Source organism: Poecilia reticulata, chromosome 2 (genome assembly GCF_904066995.2).
Source record: "Poecilia reticulata chromosome 2, P_reticulata-male-v2, whole genome shotgun sequence".
In the NCBI taxonomy this organism is placed as follows: Eukaryota; Metazoa; Chordata; class Actinopteri; order Cyprinodontiformes; family Poeciliidae; genus Poecilia; species Poecilia reticulata.
Window position 1 is genome coordinate 40,771,074 of NC_088831.1, and position 17,654 is coordinate 40,788,727.

General features: G+C 42.8%; 1 protein-coding gene across 25 annotated transcripts in view; it reads left to right on the forward strand.

Moving 5' to 3' along the window:
• The window catches only part of LOC103461768 (titin-like), a 154,451-nt gene that overhangs the window by 64,813 nt on the left and 71,984 nt on the right, over positions 1-17,654 (forward strand). For all 25 annotated transcript variants that reach the window (XM_081604603.1, XM_081604606.1, XM_081604608.1 and 22 more), the window contains 43 exons: positions 118-381; positions 1,062-1,201; positions 1,291-1,417; positions 1,524-1,790; positions 2,106-2,372; positions 2,461-2,727; positions 3,292-3,431; positions 3,518-3,644; positions 3,925-4,067; positions 5,360-5,483; positions 5,566-5,832; positions 5,977-6,074; positions 6,180-6,348; positions 6,529-6,798; positions 6,901-7,167; positions 7,247-7,525; positions 7,609-8,017; positions 8,123-8,247; positions 8,333-8,599; positions 8,706-8,975; positions 9,059-9,358; positions 9,447-9,749; positions 10,001-10,188; positions 10,299-10,413; positions 10,560-10,847; positions 10,950-11,101; positions 11,193-11,340; positions 11,467-11,644; positions 11,728-11,849; positions 12,019-12,306; positions 12,568-12,864; positions 12,959-13,145; positions 13,233-13,348; positions 13,835-14,134; positions 14,223-14,522; positions 14,711-14,816; positions 14,918-15,114; positions 15,369-15,677; positions 15,762-16,040; positions 16,204-16,503; positions 16,691-16,993; positions 17,070-17,266; positions 17,355-17,538. In XM_081604603.1, the coding sequence (XP_081460729.1) occupies positions 118-381; positions 1,062-1,201; positions 1,291-1,417; positions 1,524-1,790; positions 2,106-2,372; positions 2,461-2,727; positions 3,292-3,431; positions 3,518-3,644; positions 3,925-4,067; positions 5,360-5,483; positions 5,566-5,832; positions 5,977-6,074; positions 6,180-6,348; positions 6,529-6,798; positions 6,901-7,167; positions 7,247-7,525; positions 7,609-8,017; positions 8,123-8,247; positions 8,333-8,599; positions 8,706-8,975; positions 9,059-9,358; positions 9,447-9,749; positions 10,001-10,188; positions 10,299-10,413; positions 10,560-10,847; positions 10,950-11,101; positions 11,193-11,340; positions 11,467-11,644; positions 11,728-11,849; positions 12,019-12,306; positions 12,568-12,864; positions 12,959-13,145; positions 13,233-13,348; positions 13,835-14,134; positions 14,223-14,522; positions 14,711-14,816; positions 14,918-15,114; positions 15,369-15,677; positions 15,762-16,040; positions 16,204-16,503; positions 16,691-16,993; positions 17,070-17,266; positions 17,355-17,538 (9,444 nt within the window). The remainder of the gene's footprint in view (positions 1-117; positions 382-1,061; positions 1,202-1,290; positions 1,418-1,523; positions 1,791-2,105; positions 2,373-2,460; positions 2,728-3,291; positions 3,432-3,517; positions 3,645-3,924; positions 4,068-5,359; positions 5,484-5,565; positions 5,833-5,976; positions 6,075-6,179; positions 6,349-6,528; positions 6,799-6,900; positions 7,168-7,246; positions 7,526-7,608; positions 8,018-8,122; positions 8,248-8,332; positions 8,600-8,705; positions 8,976-9,058; positions 9,359-9,446; positions 9,750-10,000; positions 10,189-10,298; positions 10,414-10,559; positions 10,848-10,949; positions 11,102-11,192; positions 11,341-11,466; positions 11,645-11,727; positions 11,850-12,018; positions 12,307-12,567; positions 12,865-12,958; positions 13,146-13,232; positions 13,349-13,834; positions 14,135-14,222; positions 14,523-14,710; positions 14,817-14,917; positions 15,115-15,368; positions 15,678-15,761; positions 16,041-16,203; positions 16,504-16,690; positions 16,994-17,069; positions 17,267-17,354; positions 17,539-17,654) is intronic.

Genomic DNA, 17,654 nt, shown 5'->3' on the forward strand with positions numbered 1-17,654 from the left:
AAATTTAGAATAATGACAAAATCCAAAATCTTTAAAATATTATTGAACAAGTGTACAGTTAACTAACACCATAAAACAGTAAAAAGCTGTTAACAAAATGTTCAATATGCTTGTCAGAGGGAGATGCCATCTTCCTGGTGAAGCTGCGGGATTACACCGCCACAGAGAAAGACGAGGTGTCGCTGGACTGCGAGCTCAGCAAAGATGTTCCTGTGGTCTGGTATCACAATGAGAAGGAAGTCGTTAACTCCAAGTTGGTGGTCATGAAGTCAGAAGGCACCCGCAGGTCTCTGGTCCTGAAGAAAGTGGCGCAAAACGATCAAGGAAAATACGTATGTGACTGTGGAACAGACAAAACATCGGCCAACATAATGATCGAAGGTAAAGGAGGAGCTGCTTTCTGCTCTGATTTATTAAAGAGAAAGAGCATGATCAGATATTTGAGGTTTTAATTAATAAGAATATCTTTACAAAGCAAACCATTACAATTAATATTTTCTGTTGTATTTTAGTCACACATATGTTCTAAAATCTGTGAAAACACAGCAAAAAATATAGGTTACGTGTGTAACCCAAAGTGCCTGTATCCAGAAAAAATAACAAATAATTCTAATTTCAGGATAAGTTTCTTACTTCTATAGTTTTATTTTTAAAAAGTTTGCACCAATATTACTAGTTTTTGTTTAGTTTATAACAAAGTTTTTACTGTGTTGTCACTCACTACTTTTAATGTATACATACTCCTTTTTTACTGTCACTGGTTTTTGACTTATCCAGATGATTTGCAGTACTAGCTGGCAATTACACAGGTGTTGCATTTGTAAGTGCGTAATATCAGGGCATTGTTACATATTTATTATCCAACAAACACAAGTTAAATTTATTATAGCTACTTTTTTTTTTTACAAACCATCAATAAATATGGCATGAAAAGACTGATTTCTAAATTAAAGATGCAACAAGGAGATCACTTTTCAAAAAAATGTAGAAAACATAAACTAAATTAACAACCTCTCCTTGTTGTTTTATTTTGTTTTCTCTGTAACTTTCCTCCCCACCAGCACGTGACGTTAAGGTTGTGCGGCCGATCTACGGCGTGGAGCTGTTTGATGGTGAAACAGCTCGTTTCGAGGTTGAGATCTCTGAGGATGACGTCCACGGCCAGTGGAAGCTGAACGGAGAAGCGCTCAATCCTTCCTCTGTGAGCATCACTGCTGCTTCATCTCCTCAGATGTTTTAAAATCACCCAGATCCCATCTTGACATCAGTTAAACCCTTCTCATTTGACAGGACGTGGACATCATCGAGGAAGGAGGCAAACACACTCTGATCCTGTACAACTGTAAGGTGTCCATGACAGGAGAGGTGTCTTACTCTGCTGCCAATGCCAAATGCTCTGCCAACTTGAAGGTCAAAGGTGAAATAAACTCACATGTTTTTCTGATCCATCTTATTTGTTCCATTTTCCATGTCCTAAAAACGGAACCATTACTCAGACATTGATTCTCTGTGTTTTCATCCAGAACTTCCTCTGAACTTCCTGACGCCCCTGAGCGACGTTCAGGTGTATGAGAAGGATGAGGCCCGGTTTGAGGTGGAGGTGTCGAGACCTCCAAAGAGCTTCCGCTGGCTCAAAGGCTCCCAGGAGCTGACAGGTGACGACAAGTACGAGATGATACAGGAGGGAAATATGTACGTTCTGGTGATCCGATTGGCGGCGTTTGACGATGAGGCCAAGTACATGTATGAGGCAGAGGACAAGAGGACCACCGGCAAACTCGTTATTCAGGGTAATCATGACATGTTGGACCTTTTAACTAAATGAAGCTTAATTAGCCTTAATAATTATTTTGTAGATATTACTGCCAGAAAAAGTTAGGATAAAAATGTTTGAATATAATTTTTGGGAAATAGATTGTGTGGCTTTGACTTCATATCACTGACGTCAAAGTGACACAAACACAAATATTATTTTCAAAATAAAAATCATGAAAGTTACCCGCTAATTCTCTTTAGCATTCAACTTTGTTGTAATTTATTTTTTGGCTTTTTAGAAATAAATTTTTGAACATCCCACTAATAAACAGATGCTTTTTTTTTTTCAGGTATTCGCCTGGAGTTTGTCAAGCCCATTAAGGATGTAACAGTGAAAGAGAGAGAAACAGCCGAGTTCAGCGTTGAACTGTCTCATGAAAACATCTCAGTGGTTTGGTACAAAAATGACGTCCGGCTGCTTCCCAGTAAGGTGGTTCACATGTCGGATCATGGAAAAGTCCACACTCTGGCCTTCAAGGAGGTGACGATCGACGACACCTCTATGATCAAGGTGGAGGGAATGGACAAGAGCATGACAGCCATGCTCACTGTCATCGGTCGGTGTCACAAAAAGACATTTTCCCATCTTTGATTCAGTGGAAATGACTACTTTAAATACGTGTTTCACTTTTTGTGTGTGTGCAGAGGGTGACTTGTACTTCACCACCAAGCTGCAGAACTACACTGCTGTGGAGAAGGACGAGGTGAAGCTGGTCTGTGAACTTAGCAAGGCCGTTGCTGATGTGAAATGGTTTAAGGATGGGAAGGAGATCACTCCGTCCAAGAACATCGCCATCACCTCGGACGGAAAGAAGAGAACCCTGATGGTCCGGAAGGCAGAGAAGGCCAACATCGGAGAGTATACCTGCGACTGTGGCTCAGACAAAACCACAGCAAACCTCAACATTGAAGGTAGCATTCTGAGTCTGAAAAATAGATATGATGCTAAGAAAAATACAAATGGAGTAAGTGTAGGCTCATTGATAATATTTCAAAAGGTTTAGGGTATGATCCTAAAGGTTTATAATTACTAGGTTGCCACTTCATAGTAGTTGAGCTATATTAGCCTATTGGAGAACTTTCTGCTTAAGTTGCTGAAAGCACAAAATGTCATTACTGGGAATCTAAGAGACATAAATGGTTGGATGAGAGTCTCTCCATGGGTGCAGCTCTTTGGGCTGTTCACATCTGCAGGGGTCAGCAAAACTAGTTTTATTTTTTAAAACTAGGGGTCTTAAAAAATAAAGCAAAAGAGTCACTGACAGTCAAGTAGATTGTCAATGGTGTTTGAGTGAAAAACTTGAGGGACAGACTTCTGTGATTTAATCTTAGTTATAAACACATTTTAGAAAAAAAAAACTTGGGCCAAAATTACAGAGGTATATAGATTTTGAAACTTATAAAAACTGTTTACTGTGTAAAAGTTTAAAAATATGCTGTTGCCTTCTCTCTAATAGTTTGCTGCTCTCTCTACAGAGCGCGATATCAAGGTTGTCCGTCCCCTGTACAGCGTGGAGGTCACTGAGACAGAGACAGCCAAGTTTGAGACTGAGATTTCCGAAGAGGATGTCCACGGAAACTGGAAACTGAAGGGAGAAGCTCTGCACCAGTCAGCGGTAAGGCTTCAGGAACTGAGCGGAACTTCCCTGGATTTTACAGATAAAGTTTCTGACTCTGTTGTCTGTTTCTTCTTTTCCTTCAGGACGTGGAGATTAAAGAGGAAGGAACCAAACACATGCTGATCCTCTATAATGTCCGTATGGACATGGCCGGAGCTGTTGACTTCTCTGCAGCCAACGCCAAATCCAACGCTCAGCTCAGGGTCAAAGGTCAGACATTGTTTTTCCATGTTTTACAGCTGCTTGATAACAGCAGCTCTTTTACTGATCTTAGTGATCACAATCCTTTACCGTCCTTCACCTGCTGTAAGTTTAAATAAAATATATGAAGTGATTCATGTCATCTGCGACATGCCTCATGGTTTCAGACCTCAGCCAATCAGAGCTTGGGGTTATTTTCAGCCTCAGAGTTTATCTCTCTGAAACTAACTGTCCTGCTCTCTAACTGGCTTCTACTTTGTCCGGTTGTCCTGCTTCTCCTCCTCTTCAGCTCGCTCCATCACGCTGATGCATCCGCTGAAGGATGTGACAGTGACAGCCGGAGAGACGGCTACCTTCGAGTGTGAGCTCTCATATGAAGGCATCGAAGTGGAGTGGTTCGTTGGAGGACAGAAGATGGAAGCCAGCGACCGGGTCAGTTACAGCCTCTTATTACTCATTATGGACAAGAACAGAACTAGAGTAAACTAGAGTAGTTTATTTCATTCATTTCATTTCATACAGGTCAAAATAAATATGTCACATGTTGACACGAGAAAAGGATTAAATTAAAAGGAAGAAAAAAATCTACCCCTTCTCTCACAACATCAATTTATTAAAACAATTTACTGAAACATGTTCCAGAGATTAGACCAACATTTCTACACAAAAAACTAGAATGTTACAAACTTAGCTGAGTGTTACAGGAACATTACAAAATATTTTTAATGAGTTTAGTTTTTAATTTTACAAAACAAAAGTGAAAAGTTTCTAAAGTTTTTTTTTTTTAAATTATCATGGTTTCTTATTTAGTTGTACTGTAAGATTTTCACAGAATATTTTAGGATTATCTTTTTTTTGTTTTTGTTTTTTTTCCAGAAGAAAAGTACATTTTAAAATGAAAAATATAAGAAACAGTAATAACAGAATCATAGCCATACTTACTTTATTTTAAAAATTACCAGTTTTGTTTGAGAAATATGGCAAGTAGTTTTGAAAAAGAACAATTTATTGTCTTTTAAAAGTTGTTTTTTTGTTGATTATAATAAGAAAAATAACTTATTTTATTTGTCTAGCCAGTTTAAACTACACATTCCCTTCAGCTGTGTGGAGTTAAATGTCCCACAAAGCTGACCTTTTACAGCTGAGTTAAAAATAAAATAAGATACAAGAGCAGCTACTCTTATCTTCAGCCCTCCAACAGTCCCAACAGCTTTATCTGCACAGGGACTCAGTTTAATCACAGCTCACAGACAACATCGCTGGAGGAATTCATGAAGTACCTAAAACCAAATAATTTCCTTTATCCTGAGTATAAACAGCAACTGAAAACAAAAACATAAAATATGCATAAATTAAACTAAGAAATTAGAAAGTATATGATGCTTTTTTGTCAGAAGTTCTAAAGTGATTTTGAATAAGACAAAAAAAAAGATATTTTGGGTGTTTACTAAAGAAATTTAATAAATGAAAGAAGCTTTGTTATTGCTTAGCATACATTGGAAAAATTAAGTTATTTTAACCTCTATTTATTGTTGTGTGATTGAGCTGCTTTAATTTTAAATCTGTAAGGGAAGCAAAGTCAATCAGTCAAAAACTGAAGGAAAAATAATTAAAGAACCTGCATCTTTTATTTACTAAGCAACAAACAGGATTGTGAACTCTACTCATCCTGTGAGCTACAACAAGGTGAGCTATCAATAAATCAGAGTTTTCTGGGTTTGCAGGTAAAGACTCGGGTGGCAGGTAAAGTTCACACTCTGACTGTCCGAGATGTGAAACTGTCAGAGGCCGGGGAGGTCAAAGTGACGGCCAAGGATTTCCTGACTCAAGCTCAACTCTTTGTTGGAGGTAAAACACTCAAACATACAGGGGCAGCAGTGAACACATTAAACATGTTCAGTCATCACCTGATCAAATGGTTTGGGTTTAGAGCCACCAGTAGAGTTCACAAAGCCTCTGGAAGACCAGACGGTGGAGGAAGAGGCCACCGCCACCCTGGAGTGCGAAGTGTCAAGAGAGAACGCCGAGGTGCGCTGGTTCAGGGAGGGTCAGGAGATCAGAAAGACCAAGAAGTATGACACCATCGCTGACGGTCGCAAGAGAGCACTTATCATCCATGACTGCTCTCCAGATGATGCCAAAATGTACACATGTGATGCTAAAGAGTTCAAAACTTCCTGCTTCCTGGAGGTTACACGTAAGGAGGAGCTTTAATTTCAGTCTTTCAGTCACAAATTGCTCTTGGCTTCAGAATAAGGAATACAGATGGTTGGATGAGATTTGTTAGCAATAAAAGATGTAAAATGTTGGAATAAATGAACGTTTGTCTTTGTATCCACAGCTCCTTATGTGGAGTTTACAAAACCACTACAGGATGTGGAAGTCGGAGAGAAAGAATCAGCCAGGTTTGAATGTGAAGTGTCCCGCGAGTCTGCCAAGGTAAGATGCTCAGTCTTTTCAAGGCCTGTTAAAAAGAGTTTATTCTTAAAAAAATGCACTTTGGTCACATCTGAAGTGATGTACACATCCTTGTTCTGGTTTAAGGTTCGCTGGTTTAAGGACGGCAGCGAGATCAGGAAGGGAAAGAAGTATGAAATCATTGCTAAAGGAGTGCAGAGGATCCTCATCATCCACAAGTCAGTGTTTGACGATGAGGCAGAGTACGAATGTGATGCCAGAACCTTCAAGACGTCTGGCATGCTCACTGTCATCGGTAAGGACCACTGGGACATTTAAAACTGTCCCAGTTTTAAATATCTTGTAAACTTTGTTGTCTTAATTTGACATAAACTGGAAGCTCCAGATTTATTAGTTTACTCTGTGTGTTAAAACAGAGCCAGAGTGGCAAAGTAAAAACACAAATACATAACTCTGTTGCTCTGTGTTTGCTCAGAGGAAGCAGCCACATTCACCAAGAACCTGTCCAACGTGGAGGGAACGGAGACAGACAGCGTAAAGATGTTCTGTGAAGTTTCCAAGGCCAATGCTGAGGTTACCTGGTTCAGAGGAGATGAAGAACTGCCAGAGGGCGGACGCTACGATCAGACCATGGACGGTCGCAGGAGGATCTTGATCATCCAGGACCTGAGGATGGAAGATGCTGGAGAGTACAACTGCAGGCTGAGTCCGACTGTCAGAACATCCGCCACCCTGAAACTCAATGGTAAAAAAGGAGATGAGATCATTTAACATTTAGTGGCTTTTAACTTAATCTCTTTACCCTTATCCTGTTCTTTCTGTCTTAATTTCTTTTTCTGCTCTGAAGAACTGGCAGCGGAGTTCATCTCTCGCCCTCAGAACCAGGACGTGGTGGAGGGTGAGCAGGCTGAGTTCTCCTGCACCGTGTCCAAAGACACCTATGAGGTGAAGTGGTTCAGAGGTGAACAAGAGATCCAAGCTGGAGACAAATACACAATCATCAGTGAAGGAAAGAGAAGGGCTCTGATTGTGAAAAAATGTGACCTGAAGGATGAGGGTGGCTATGTTGCTCACATCGGCAGCGTTAAAGCTTCTGCTAATCTCTGTGTGATAGGTAAGATTTTCATCGTCTTCTTAGCATCTGGTTTTCATGACCTTCCAGCTGGTATTAACTGGTTTCTGTTCTACTGCAGAAAAACTGAGGATTGTTACACCAATTAAAGACACAGAGGTGAAGGAGGGAAGCGAGATTGTGTTTAACTGTGAGACCAATACTGAGGGAGGCAAGGCCAAGTGGCTGAAGAATGAGGAGACCATTTTTGAAAGCAGCAAGTACATGATGGTTCAGAGAGACAACGTCTTCTCTCTGAGGATCAAAGATGCCCAGAAGGCCGATGAGGCCAATTACACTGTCTCTCTGACTAACAACAGGGGAGAACAGGCCAAGTGCTCTGCCAGCGCTAAAGTTGCAGGTAAAAAGATTTAAACTATTTGTCATCTGTGTTGGTCTTCTTCATGAAAGGTTGATTCTGTAATCTTCCACTGACCTTCACAGAGGAAAAACTCAAATTCCTGGAGCCCATTGAAGACATTGAGACTCAGGAGAAGAAGACCATCATCTTTGTTTGCAAAGTGAACCGGTCTGAGGTGACCGTAAGATGGATGAAGGCCGGCCAGGAGGTGACCCTCAGCAAACGCATCGTGTACCGAGCCGATGGACTCAAACACACCCTGACTATCAAAGACTGCACAATGGAAGATGAGGGCGAGTACACTGCCATGGTTGGAGATGACAAGTGTGCTGCTGAGCTGATCATCAGTGAGGCGCCAACTGACTTCACAGGACAGCTCAGAGACCAGACTATTACCGAGTTTGAGGATGCAGAGTTCACTTGCAAACTGAGCAAGGAGAAGGCTGCTGTCAAGTGGTACAAGAATGGACGAGAGATCCGAGAAGGACCGAGGTATCGTTCCTACTTTGCAAGCCATGTTATGTAAACAGAGCAGCAGTCAAACTCATCAGATCAGAGGCAAACTAAGCTGCAAACCTTTCCATGTTATTTTTGCAGATATCATATGGAAAAAGAAGGCAAAACATGCAGATTGATCATCAAGGTGTGCAGACCTGATGACGAGTGTGAATATGCCTGTGGTGTGGATGAGAGAAGGAGCAGAGCCAGGCTCTTTGTTGAAGGTCAGCTTCCTGATTCTGTATCTAGTCATAGAAACTCAGAGAAACTGTCTAATACTCACAATGGATCTGTCTTTATTCCCTGAAGAGACCCCAGTGGAGATCATCAGACCACCACAGGACATGTTTGAACCTCCAGGTTCAGATGTCGTGTTTGAGGTGGAGCTCAACAAGGACAGAGTGGAGGTCAAGTGGATGAGAAACAACATGATCATTGTGCAGGGTGACAAGTACCAGATGATCAGTGAGGGGAAGATCCACAGGTTACAAGTCTGTGAGATCAGACCCAGAGACCAAGGAGAGTACCGCATTGTGGCCAAAGACAAGGATGCCCGGGCCAAACTGGAGCTGGCAGGTAAGTCCAGCCTGACAAAACCGTAAGACATTGCTGGAACAATATGACATTAATCCATTTTAAATTATATCAGGGTTTGTTCTAATCTATTTTATTACCTCTGCAGCTGTTCCAAAGATCAAGACCACTGACCAAAATCTGGTGACGGATGCTGGGAAACCCTTCGTCATGACGGTTCCTTACGATGCCTACCCTCGTGCTGATGCAGAGTGGTTCTTTGATGGCAAAAGTTTACCTGTTCAAAACATTGATACTTCACTTGACAAAACCGAGTACCGTCTTAAGAGCCCTACCAAGGAGGAACAGGGCCGGTACAGAGTGGTAATCAAAAACAAACATGGTGAGGGGGAAGCTTTCATCAACCTGGATGTGATTGGTGAGTCTGTGGGTCATAGGAGGCAAGATAATCTGCAGACTGGGGCTATAGGATCTCTAAGTGTTTGTTTTTGCGATTTTCAGATGTCCCTGGACCTATTAAGAACCTAAGAGTGGTTGACACTGCTGATGGTGAGGTCAGCTTAGCCTGGGAGGAGCCTGAGAGTGATGGTGGCAGCAAGATTATCGCTTACGTGGTAGAACGACGCGATGTGAAGCGGAAGACCTGGACCCTTGCTACAGACCGGGCTGATACTCCAGAATACTGTGTCAGTGGTCTCCAGAAGGACTCCCTGTACCTGTTCAGAGTCTGTGCTCGTAACAGAGTTGGTCCTGGTCCCATTGTTGCCACTGTCGATGCCGTTCAGGCCAAGAACAAGTTTGGTAAGCAAACACTAATAGTTCTTCAACTGTTTTTACAACCTCCACACTTTGTAATAAACTTTTTCTTCTATTTGTTACCAATCTCCAGATGTTCCGGATGCTCCAGAAAATGTTGGCATTGGTGTGGTGAACAAGTTTGGAGCCACTGTCAACTGGGAGCCTCCTAAGTTTGATGGGGGCTCAGAGATCACTGCATATGTGATTGAGCTCCGTGACAGAACCTCTGTGAAATGGGAGGCGGCCCTGGTATGTGGAGCTAGTGATCGATCGGCTACACTGAATGACGTGGTGGAGCACAAGGAGTACATCTTCAGAGTCCGAGCTGAAAACAAAGCCGGAATTGGACGGCCTAGTGCTGCAACCAACCCAGTGAAGATAATGGATCCCATTGGTGAGTGGAAGTCAGCTGCTCAAATATTTGGTTCATTTCTGTTCTGTCATGTATGGGAATGAAAAAAGTCTAGCCATAACAGAGTTTGGTACAAACAAAATCATTCAACACAATGCCTGAAAATATAATGTTAGCTTAAGAAAATCAATGAACTGCATTATTTTCTTCAAGTCAGTCATCGGGTTGTGAATAATTCCACATCCTGTAACGTAAGATTAGGGTTATACTGAGAAATATTCTATGTCCTGCAGAGAGGCCAAGTCCACCTCTGAACCTGAACTACAATGACCAAATCAACACCGCTGTCACTCTGACCTGGGAAACCCCGTTAAGCAACGGTGGCAGCATGATCACCGGGTACATTATTGAGAAATGTGATGAGGGTTCAGACAAGTGGTTACGCTGCAACGCCAGACTGTGTCCTGACCTCTCCTACCGGGTACAGAGCTTCCCAAAAACTCACTCAAGCTTTACCAAATAATCCTGTTTATCTCCCCAGTGATCTCATGTTTAGCTGTGAAAATTCACACTCTGTGTGGTTTAACTCAGGTTTCTGGACTGAAGCCTGGTCAGAAGTACCTGTACAGAGTGTGTGCTGAGAATGCTGCTGGTGTCTCAGATCCAACAGAGAAGCTTGGACCACTGCTTGCCGACGACCCACATGGTGAGACACATTTGGCTAGTTTGTCTCGAAAATATTAAATGTCAAATTCTGCACTGAACAACAAACTGCTATAGTAATTATTGCTATTGATATTTTGAGGCAAATTCTTCCAAATGTCAATGAAGAAAACATTTGTCTTTCCACAGTTGGTCCAACCTTTGATCTAAGCGGCTTTAGGAATGGCCTGGAAGTTATTGCCCCTCAGCCTCTCACCATCAGGGTCCCCATTACCGGATACCCCACTCCCACAGCGAAGTGGAACTTTGGAGAAAAGGAGCTGACCAAAGCAGAGGAGCGTGTCTCCATGGTAACAAAGCCAACGTTTACAGAGCTGACAATCTCTCCAAGTGTCCGTCCAGATAAAGGCACATACACCCTGCACCTGGAGAATGATGTCGCATCCGTCTCTGGAGAGATCGAGGTCAATGTCATCGGTAAGTTCAGCCCTTATGTGTTCATATTGAATTAGGTAAACTGTGTTTTTGAAGGAGTACTGAAATGTTTTTCTCAAACCCTGTTTCTTGTTACTTTCCCAGCATGTCCAAGTGCACCCAAAGACTTTAAGGTAGCTGAGGTAACTAGGCTCCATGTCCACCTGATGTGGGAGCCACCAGAACATGACGGAGGAAGTCCAGTTACCCACTATCAGATAGAAAAGAGAGAGGTTTCCCGCAAGACCTGGGCCAAGGTACATCTGAGAAGAGTATCTGATATTATTAGGAGAGTTAAAATCGATGGATTAGCTGATGGCTTAATGCACAACATAACATTTTCTCCAGGTTGCTACTGGTGTCATGGATCTGGAGCACACAGTAACAGATGTGATTGAGGGAAAAGAATATCTGTTTAGCGTTATTGCCTGCAACAAGTGTGGACCTGGAGAACCAGCCTACATAGATGAGCCTGTAAACGTCTCCTCACCTGCTAGTAAGTATGATCCCTCTTTGCGCAAAGAAACAACTTTTAACATTTGATCTAATTCTTTAGGTGTAATTCTTGCAAATGCATGTCACTCATATTCTTACATTTGATCAAAATCTGTTTTTCTTCTAGCTATTCCTGATCCTCCTGAGAACCTGAAATGGCGTGATAAGAGTGGCAAGAGCATCTTCCTTTCCTGGGAGCCTCCAAAGTATGACGGTGGTGCTCCTGTTAAAGGTTACGTGGTTGATAAATGTCAACGTGGGACAGACAAGTGGGAACCCTGTGGTGACCCCATTCCTGAACTCAAGTAAAATTTAACTTTTTAATTGCAAGTGTCATCAATCTGATCCGGGTAACAGGATACAATTTGAGATGTTTTTGTGACCACAGGTTCCAGGTGACAGGGCTGATCGAGGGCCAGTGGTACGCCTACAGAATCAGAGCAGTGAACAAGTTGGGGGCCAGCAGGCCCTGCAGGGCCACTGATGAGATTCAGGCCGTAGATGCTCGAGGTGCGGTGGTTTGTTCATCATGCTGATTCTGCTAACTGAGATTAGTAAACACAAACAGGAGAAATCATCCCACAGTTTTAAAGATTTTTATAGTTTTTCAAAGCACAGATTATATTACTAAAAAAAAAAAACAACTGACTTGACTATTTTCTTTAAAAACCTTATACAGAACCTCCAGAGATTCAGCTGGATGTGAAGCTGCTGGCAGGCCTGACTGCCAGAGCAGGCACCAAGATTGAGCTTCCTGCAGACGTTAAAGGACAGCCTGATCCTCGTGTAAAATGGACCAAGGCTGACTTGGTCCTACGGGCTGATGACCGTATCACCATTGAGACCCAGCCGGGACACTCCAAAGTTTCCATAGGCAACACCACCAGAGAAGACACGGCCACTTACATCATAGAGGCAGTCAACATCTGTGGACGCGCCACTGCCACCATTGATGTCAACATCCTAGGTACAGTCTTCAAAACTTAACCAACAGAATTTTTCTGAGTTCTTTCTGTGAGGGTTACTCCTCTATAGAAAAACTGAGAAAATTATTTCTCATTCTTGGTCAAATAGTTCATGGCAGCCTTGCCTCTAGGTACCTGTGGCTACAATCCATTAGGATGCCACCACTCATTGGGGTCAATGATTGAATGTAGTCTTTGGGGTCTTCTGGGCTTGATAAGCGTTATACAAATAAATGCCATTTACCATTTGTTTTTCACCTCAGATAAACCGGGCCCTCCAGCTGCCTTTGATATCTCAGAGATCACCAATGAGTCCTGCGTTTTAGCCTGGAACCCTCCCAGAGATGACGGTGGCTCACCCATCACCAACTACATTGTTGAAGCTCGTCAGACAGACAAAGAGGAGTGGGTCAAATTGTCAGCCACTGTGAAGGACACCACCTTCAAGGCCTGCAAGCTTATTGCTATGAAGGAGTACATCTTCAGGATCAGTGCTGAGAACCAGTATGGCATTGGCATTCCTACAGAGCACACACCAATCATTGCTAAGTACTCTTTTGGTAAGTTGTCTCATAGCTCAACCCATCACTCAACAAACTGAAGATGTGACTCCTGAATTTTTGCATAAATCATTTCTCTGTCCAACTATTTCAGATCCACCTGGTCCTCCAACCAGAGTCACTCCTTCTGACATTGCCAAGGATGCAGTGACACTGACCTGGTTTGAGCCAGATGAGGACGGTGGCAGCCCTATCACAGGATACTGGATTGAGAAGTTTGATCAAGAGAGCGACAAGTGGATACGATGCAACAAACTCCCCATAAAGGACACAACTTTCAGGTATTTAGCTCAGCCATCAGATTTCCAAAGTACTGAGAAGTATTAATCTGAAGATTTTTAAAATACTACTAATCTTTTTGGTTCCAGGGTAAAAGGTCTTCCCACCAAGAAGAAGTACAGCTTCCGTGTTTTGGCAGAGAATCTGGCTGGACCTGGGAAACCAAGTGCAGAGACAGATCCTGTGCTTATTAAAGATCCCATTGGTATGTCACAAGTCTATCAGCATCATTAATCTGTTACTTTTGAGGGTTTAAACCACTAAATCATCCATCCATCCATCCATCCATTTTCTTTACACCCTTATCCCTTAATGGGGTCGGGACGGGTGCCGGTGCCTATCTCCATCTAACGTTCCGGGCGAGAGGCGGGGTACACCCTGTACAGGTCACCAGTCTGTCGCACCACTAAATCATATGACAGTAATTGTATCTTTTCATTTGGAAACTGGATTTTCTAAGATTCATAATAGATACAAGAAAACCTTCCAAAATCAAGGTTAGGGTTCAGTTATTACTAACAGTCAGCAATATAACAGTTAGCAAATGATGCTTGTTAAAGGACTTCCAACTAGAGGTGCTCAGATAAGGTAGTAATTCATACCCAATTTGTTTCCGATTTCCAGACAAATTGAATTCACCTTAAATAATCAGAGTTATGTGAAAATCATAAAACACTGAACTCTTTGTTAGATCCTCCATGGGCACCCGGAAAACCTGTTGTCAGGGAAGTTGGCAAGACCACTGCCTTGTTAGCGTGGACACGACCGGAGCACGACGGCGGGGCAAAGATCGAAGGTTACATCATCGAGTTCCAGAAGACTGGAAGCGAGGAATGGATCCGTATTGCAGAGGATGTTCCTCAGACAGAGCACCAGCTGCAGGGTCTGATGGAGAAGCAGGAGTACTCATTCAGAGTTAAAGCTGTCAATAAGGCCGGTGAGAGTGAACCCAGCGAACCCAGTGACCCTGTGGTCTGCAAGGAGAGACTCTGTAAGTCCTGCTCAGACACTGGCAGCAGAGGATTCTCTATCGAGAGGAATTACATTCTGGACTAACATTCTGTGTTTTCCATTTGCAGACCCTCCATCTGCTCCTCAGTGGCTGGAGGTCACCAACATCACCAAGATCAGCGCTGATCTGAAATGGCAGGCTCCAAGCAGTGATGGAGGTTCACCCATCACAAACTATGTGGTGGAAAAGAGGGATGTGAGGCGGAAGGCTTGGCAGGCTGTTGACACCACCATCAAGGAGCTCAAATACTCAGTGACTCCTCTGAATGAAGGATCCCTCTACGTGTTCAGAGTTGCTGCTGAGAATGCCGTTGGAACGGGAGAGTTCTGTGAGCTGGAGGATGCAGTTCTCGCCAAGGACACATTCAGTAAGATTCATGAATATTAGTTACCCTCAGTTAACTGTTCTTCACTTTTTTTCTAAGATAACTCATTATGTGTTTATTTGCAAAATATCACACTAATATAGCGATGTTCCTTAGAAGATATTAAAACAAAGCCAGTTCAGGAAAAACAACTTTTTTGAAGAATTTAAAACTCTGTTACCCTTTTACAGCAACTCCTGGACCTCCATACGCCCTAACAGTGATGGAAGTCACTAAGAGACATGTGGAGCTCAAGTGGGAACCTCCAAATAGCAATGGTGGAAGACCCATAACCAAGTAAAATGACTCTCAAATATAGCATTTAGTAAACGACTTAAGGATAACATTCTATTTAAGTATTACTTGAGGCTAAGCAGGATTTTTTGTTTTCTTCACAGGTATGTGATTGAAAAGAAAGAAAAGGTTGGAACTCGATGGCTGAAGTGCTGCAAGACTCCAGATAAACAGACGCAGTTCAAGGTGACAGATGTTGATGAAGGATCAGAGGTGCAGTTTCAGGTCAGAGCTGAGAATGAGGCCGGAGTGGGAGACCCGAGTGAGCCCACTGTCATCCTCACCATCGAGGATCCAACAAGTAAGAAACCTTCACGTTCTACTTAAAGCAAACCATCCAGTCAATCCCACTATTATAACTGAATCATTTTCAGAATGTTGTTTTTTCTAAAACTTAAAAATGATAAAGGATTTGTTCAGGGAACAGGGGAGAAAAATGTCCTTCATGGAATATTTTCAATTTAACACTGAATTAAATTTCCTCCAACTAATTATCTTTGAACCGAAAGGAACAAATTTAAATTTTGTCTTAAACATTGCATAATCTCTGCCCAGGTCCTCCATCTCCTCCTCTGGAAGTGGCCATTGTTGATGCCAGCAGGGAACACATCAATGTCACCTGGAAACCACCAGCCAAAGATGGCGGCTTCCCAATAACTGGATACCATGTTGAGGTGGCAGAGGCTCGTCCAGAACTCAAGTGGCTGAGGGTAAATGCCCGGCCCATTAAAGAACTGAAGTTTAGGATTGACGATGGAATCAAACCAGAGAAAAAGTATGTGATTAGAGTTCGTGCCATCAACTCTATTGGTGTAAGCGATCCCTCTGAAATCTCCGACAAAGTTGCCACCAAAGATCCTGACTGTAAGTATTGACAGACTTTTCATTTTAAAGCGTTACAGAAGTCAGAATGAATCCTCAATAATTAACATGTCTTCTGGCCTGCAGGTGCTCCAACCTTGGATCTGGATGGACAGGATGTGATTGTGGTTGAAGGCGAGAAGCTGCACCTGAACATCCCCTACAAAGCAATCCCAACTCCCAAGATGGTTTGGCAGAAAGACACAGTAGAGTGTAAAGCCGACGACAGGCTCTCCATGACCGTTGAGATGAACAGCGCTCACCTGGAGATGCTGAAGTGCCAGCGTGCCGACGCTGGTGCCTACACCATCACTCTGGAGAACAGTCTGGGAACTGCTACTGGCACCATCAATGTCAAAGTTATCGGTATGATACTTCACCTCACAGTATACACCAGTTCAATCATTATCAACATGTCAGCTGTGATTAGCAAAACAATTATTTTTATTGAAAAAAACTTTAAATACATTTAGAAAGCCTATCAGGTTCATTGTCTCAGTCATTTTTTCTGGCCTCCTGAACCTCGCAGGGCTCCCTGGTCAGTGTAAAGACATCACCTCCAGTGACGTCACTAAGAATTCCTGCAAGATCAGCTGGGAAGCTCCAGAAGACGATGGAGGCACACCTATTGTCAGCTACACTCTGGAGCGCCGAGAAGCATCCAAGAAAACCTACATGCCCATCATGTCAGGGGAAAATGTCCTCACCTACAACACGAAAGACCTTTATATCAACTGTGAGTACTACTTCAGAGTGAAGGCTGTCAACAAGGTCGGAGCAGGAGAATATTTGGAGCTACGCAATCCGGTTCTCACCGAGGAAATCAAACGTAAGTTCTTGTTTTTAATAAATGTCACCAGATTTTTTAAAATTTGGATGACAGTTTGGGATTTTATATTTATATCTGTGTTTATGGTGACCTATTAATGAACTGTGTTAAACTTAGCCTGGTGGAATCATGGTCCTTATGTCTGACGATCATCAAACATTGTAAACGTATGTTGTTTAACACACAGAGAAACCAGACCCTCCCATCCAGGTTGAGGGTCATGACCCCACATCCAAGTCCATCACAGTCACCTGGAAGGCTCCAGACTACGATGGTGGCTGCCCGATACAGGGTTACATAGTGGAGAAGATAGAGAAAGACGGTGATCGGTACGAGAAGGTCACCCCAAATCTGGTTCCCGGGTTCTCCTATGTGGTGACTGACCTGAAAGAAGATATGGAGTATCAGTTCAGAGTCCGAGCAGAGAATGCTGCTGGGCTCAGTGAGCCTTCACGCAGCACGCCGCTTATAAAGGCTGCAGACCCTGTTGGTACGTAAAACTATCTGTTTTGACTGAAGGAAAAGTTTTTCTGTTAGATACTACATCACTTTCTTTTTACTTTCAGACAAACCAACAGTCACACTTCACGCACGTGTGCAGTCCGGCCTCTGCATTAAGAAGGGTGAGGAAATCCGCATCGATGCTTACATCTCTGGATCTCCATATCCCAAAGTCACCTGGCTGAGGAATGAGGAGGATGTGACCAAGGAACCTGCCAAAAAGATTGTTCCTTTGTTAAAAAAGAAGAAGACCAAAGCCAATGTTTGTTTCCTTTCAAAAAAAAAAAAACTTCAGTGGTTTTCTTCTATATTTGAAATTGTTTATTTACTCTTCACTTTACTTTCGGCAGGTTCCAGAACCAGAGGAGGAGTTTGTGACTCCTCTGCGTGAACGTCTTGGTCTGGATAAAACCACCAAAGGCCAGTCTGCTCTGATGATTCGTGACTCTGTCAGGATTGACCACGGCAACTACACAATCAGGGTGGAAAACACACATGGTGTTGCTTCTGCCACCTGCTACGTCAATGTCCTGGGTAAAGATAAAGCTTTTTAGCCTGATCCTCCTTGTTTCTGGTTTCCTCAGTAGAAACCTACAGCTTACAGATGTTTCTGTGTTGCTCTTGAACTTGAAGACTAATTTCACTTACTT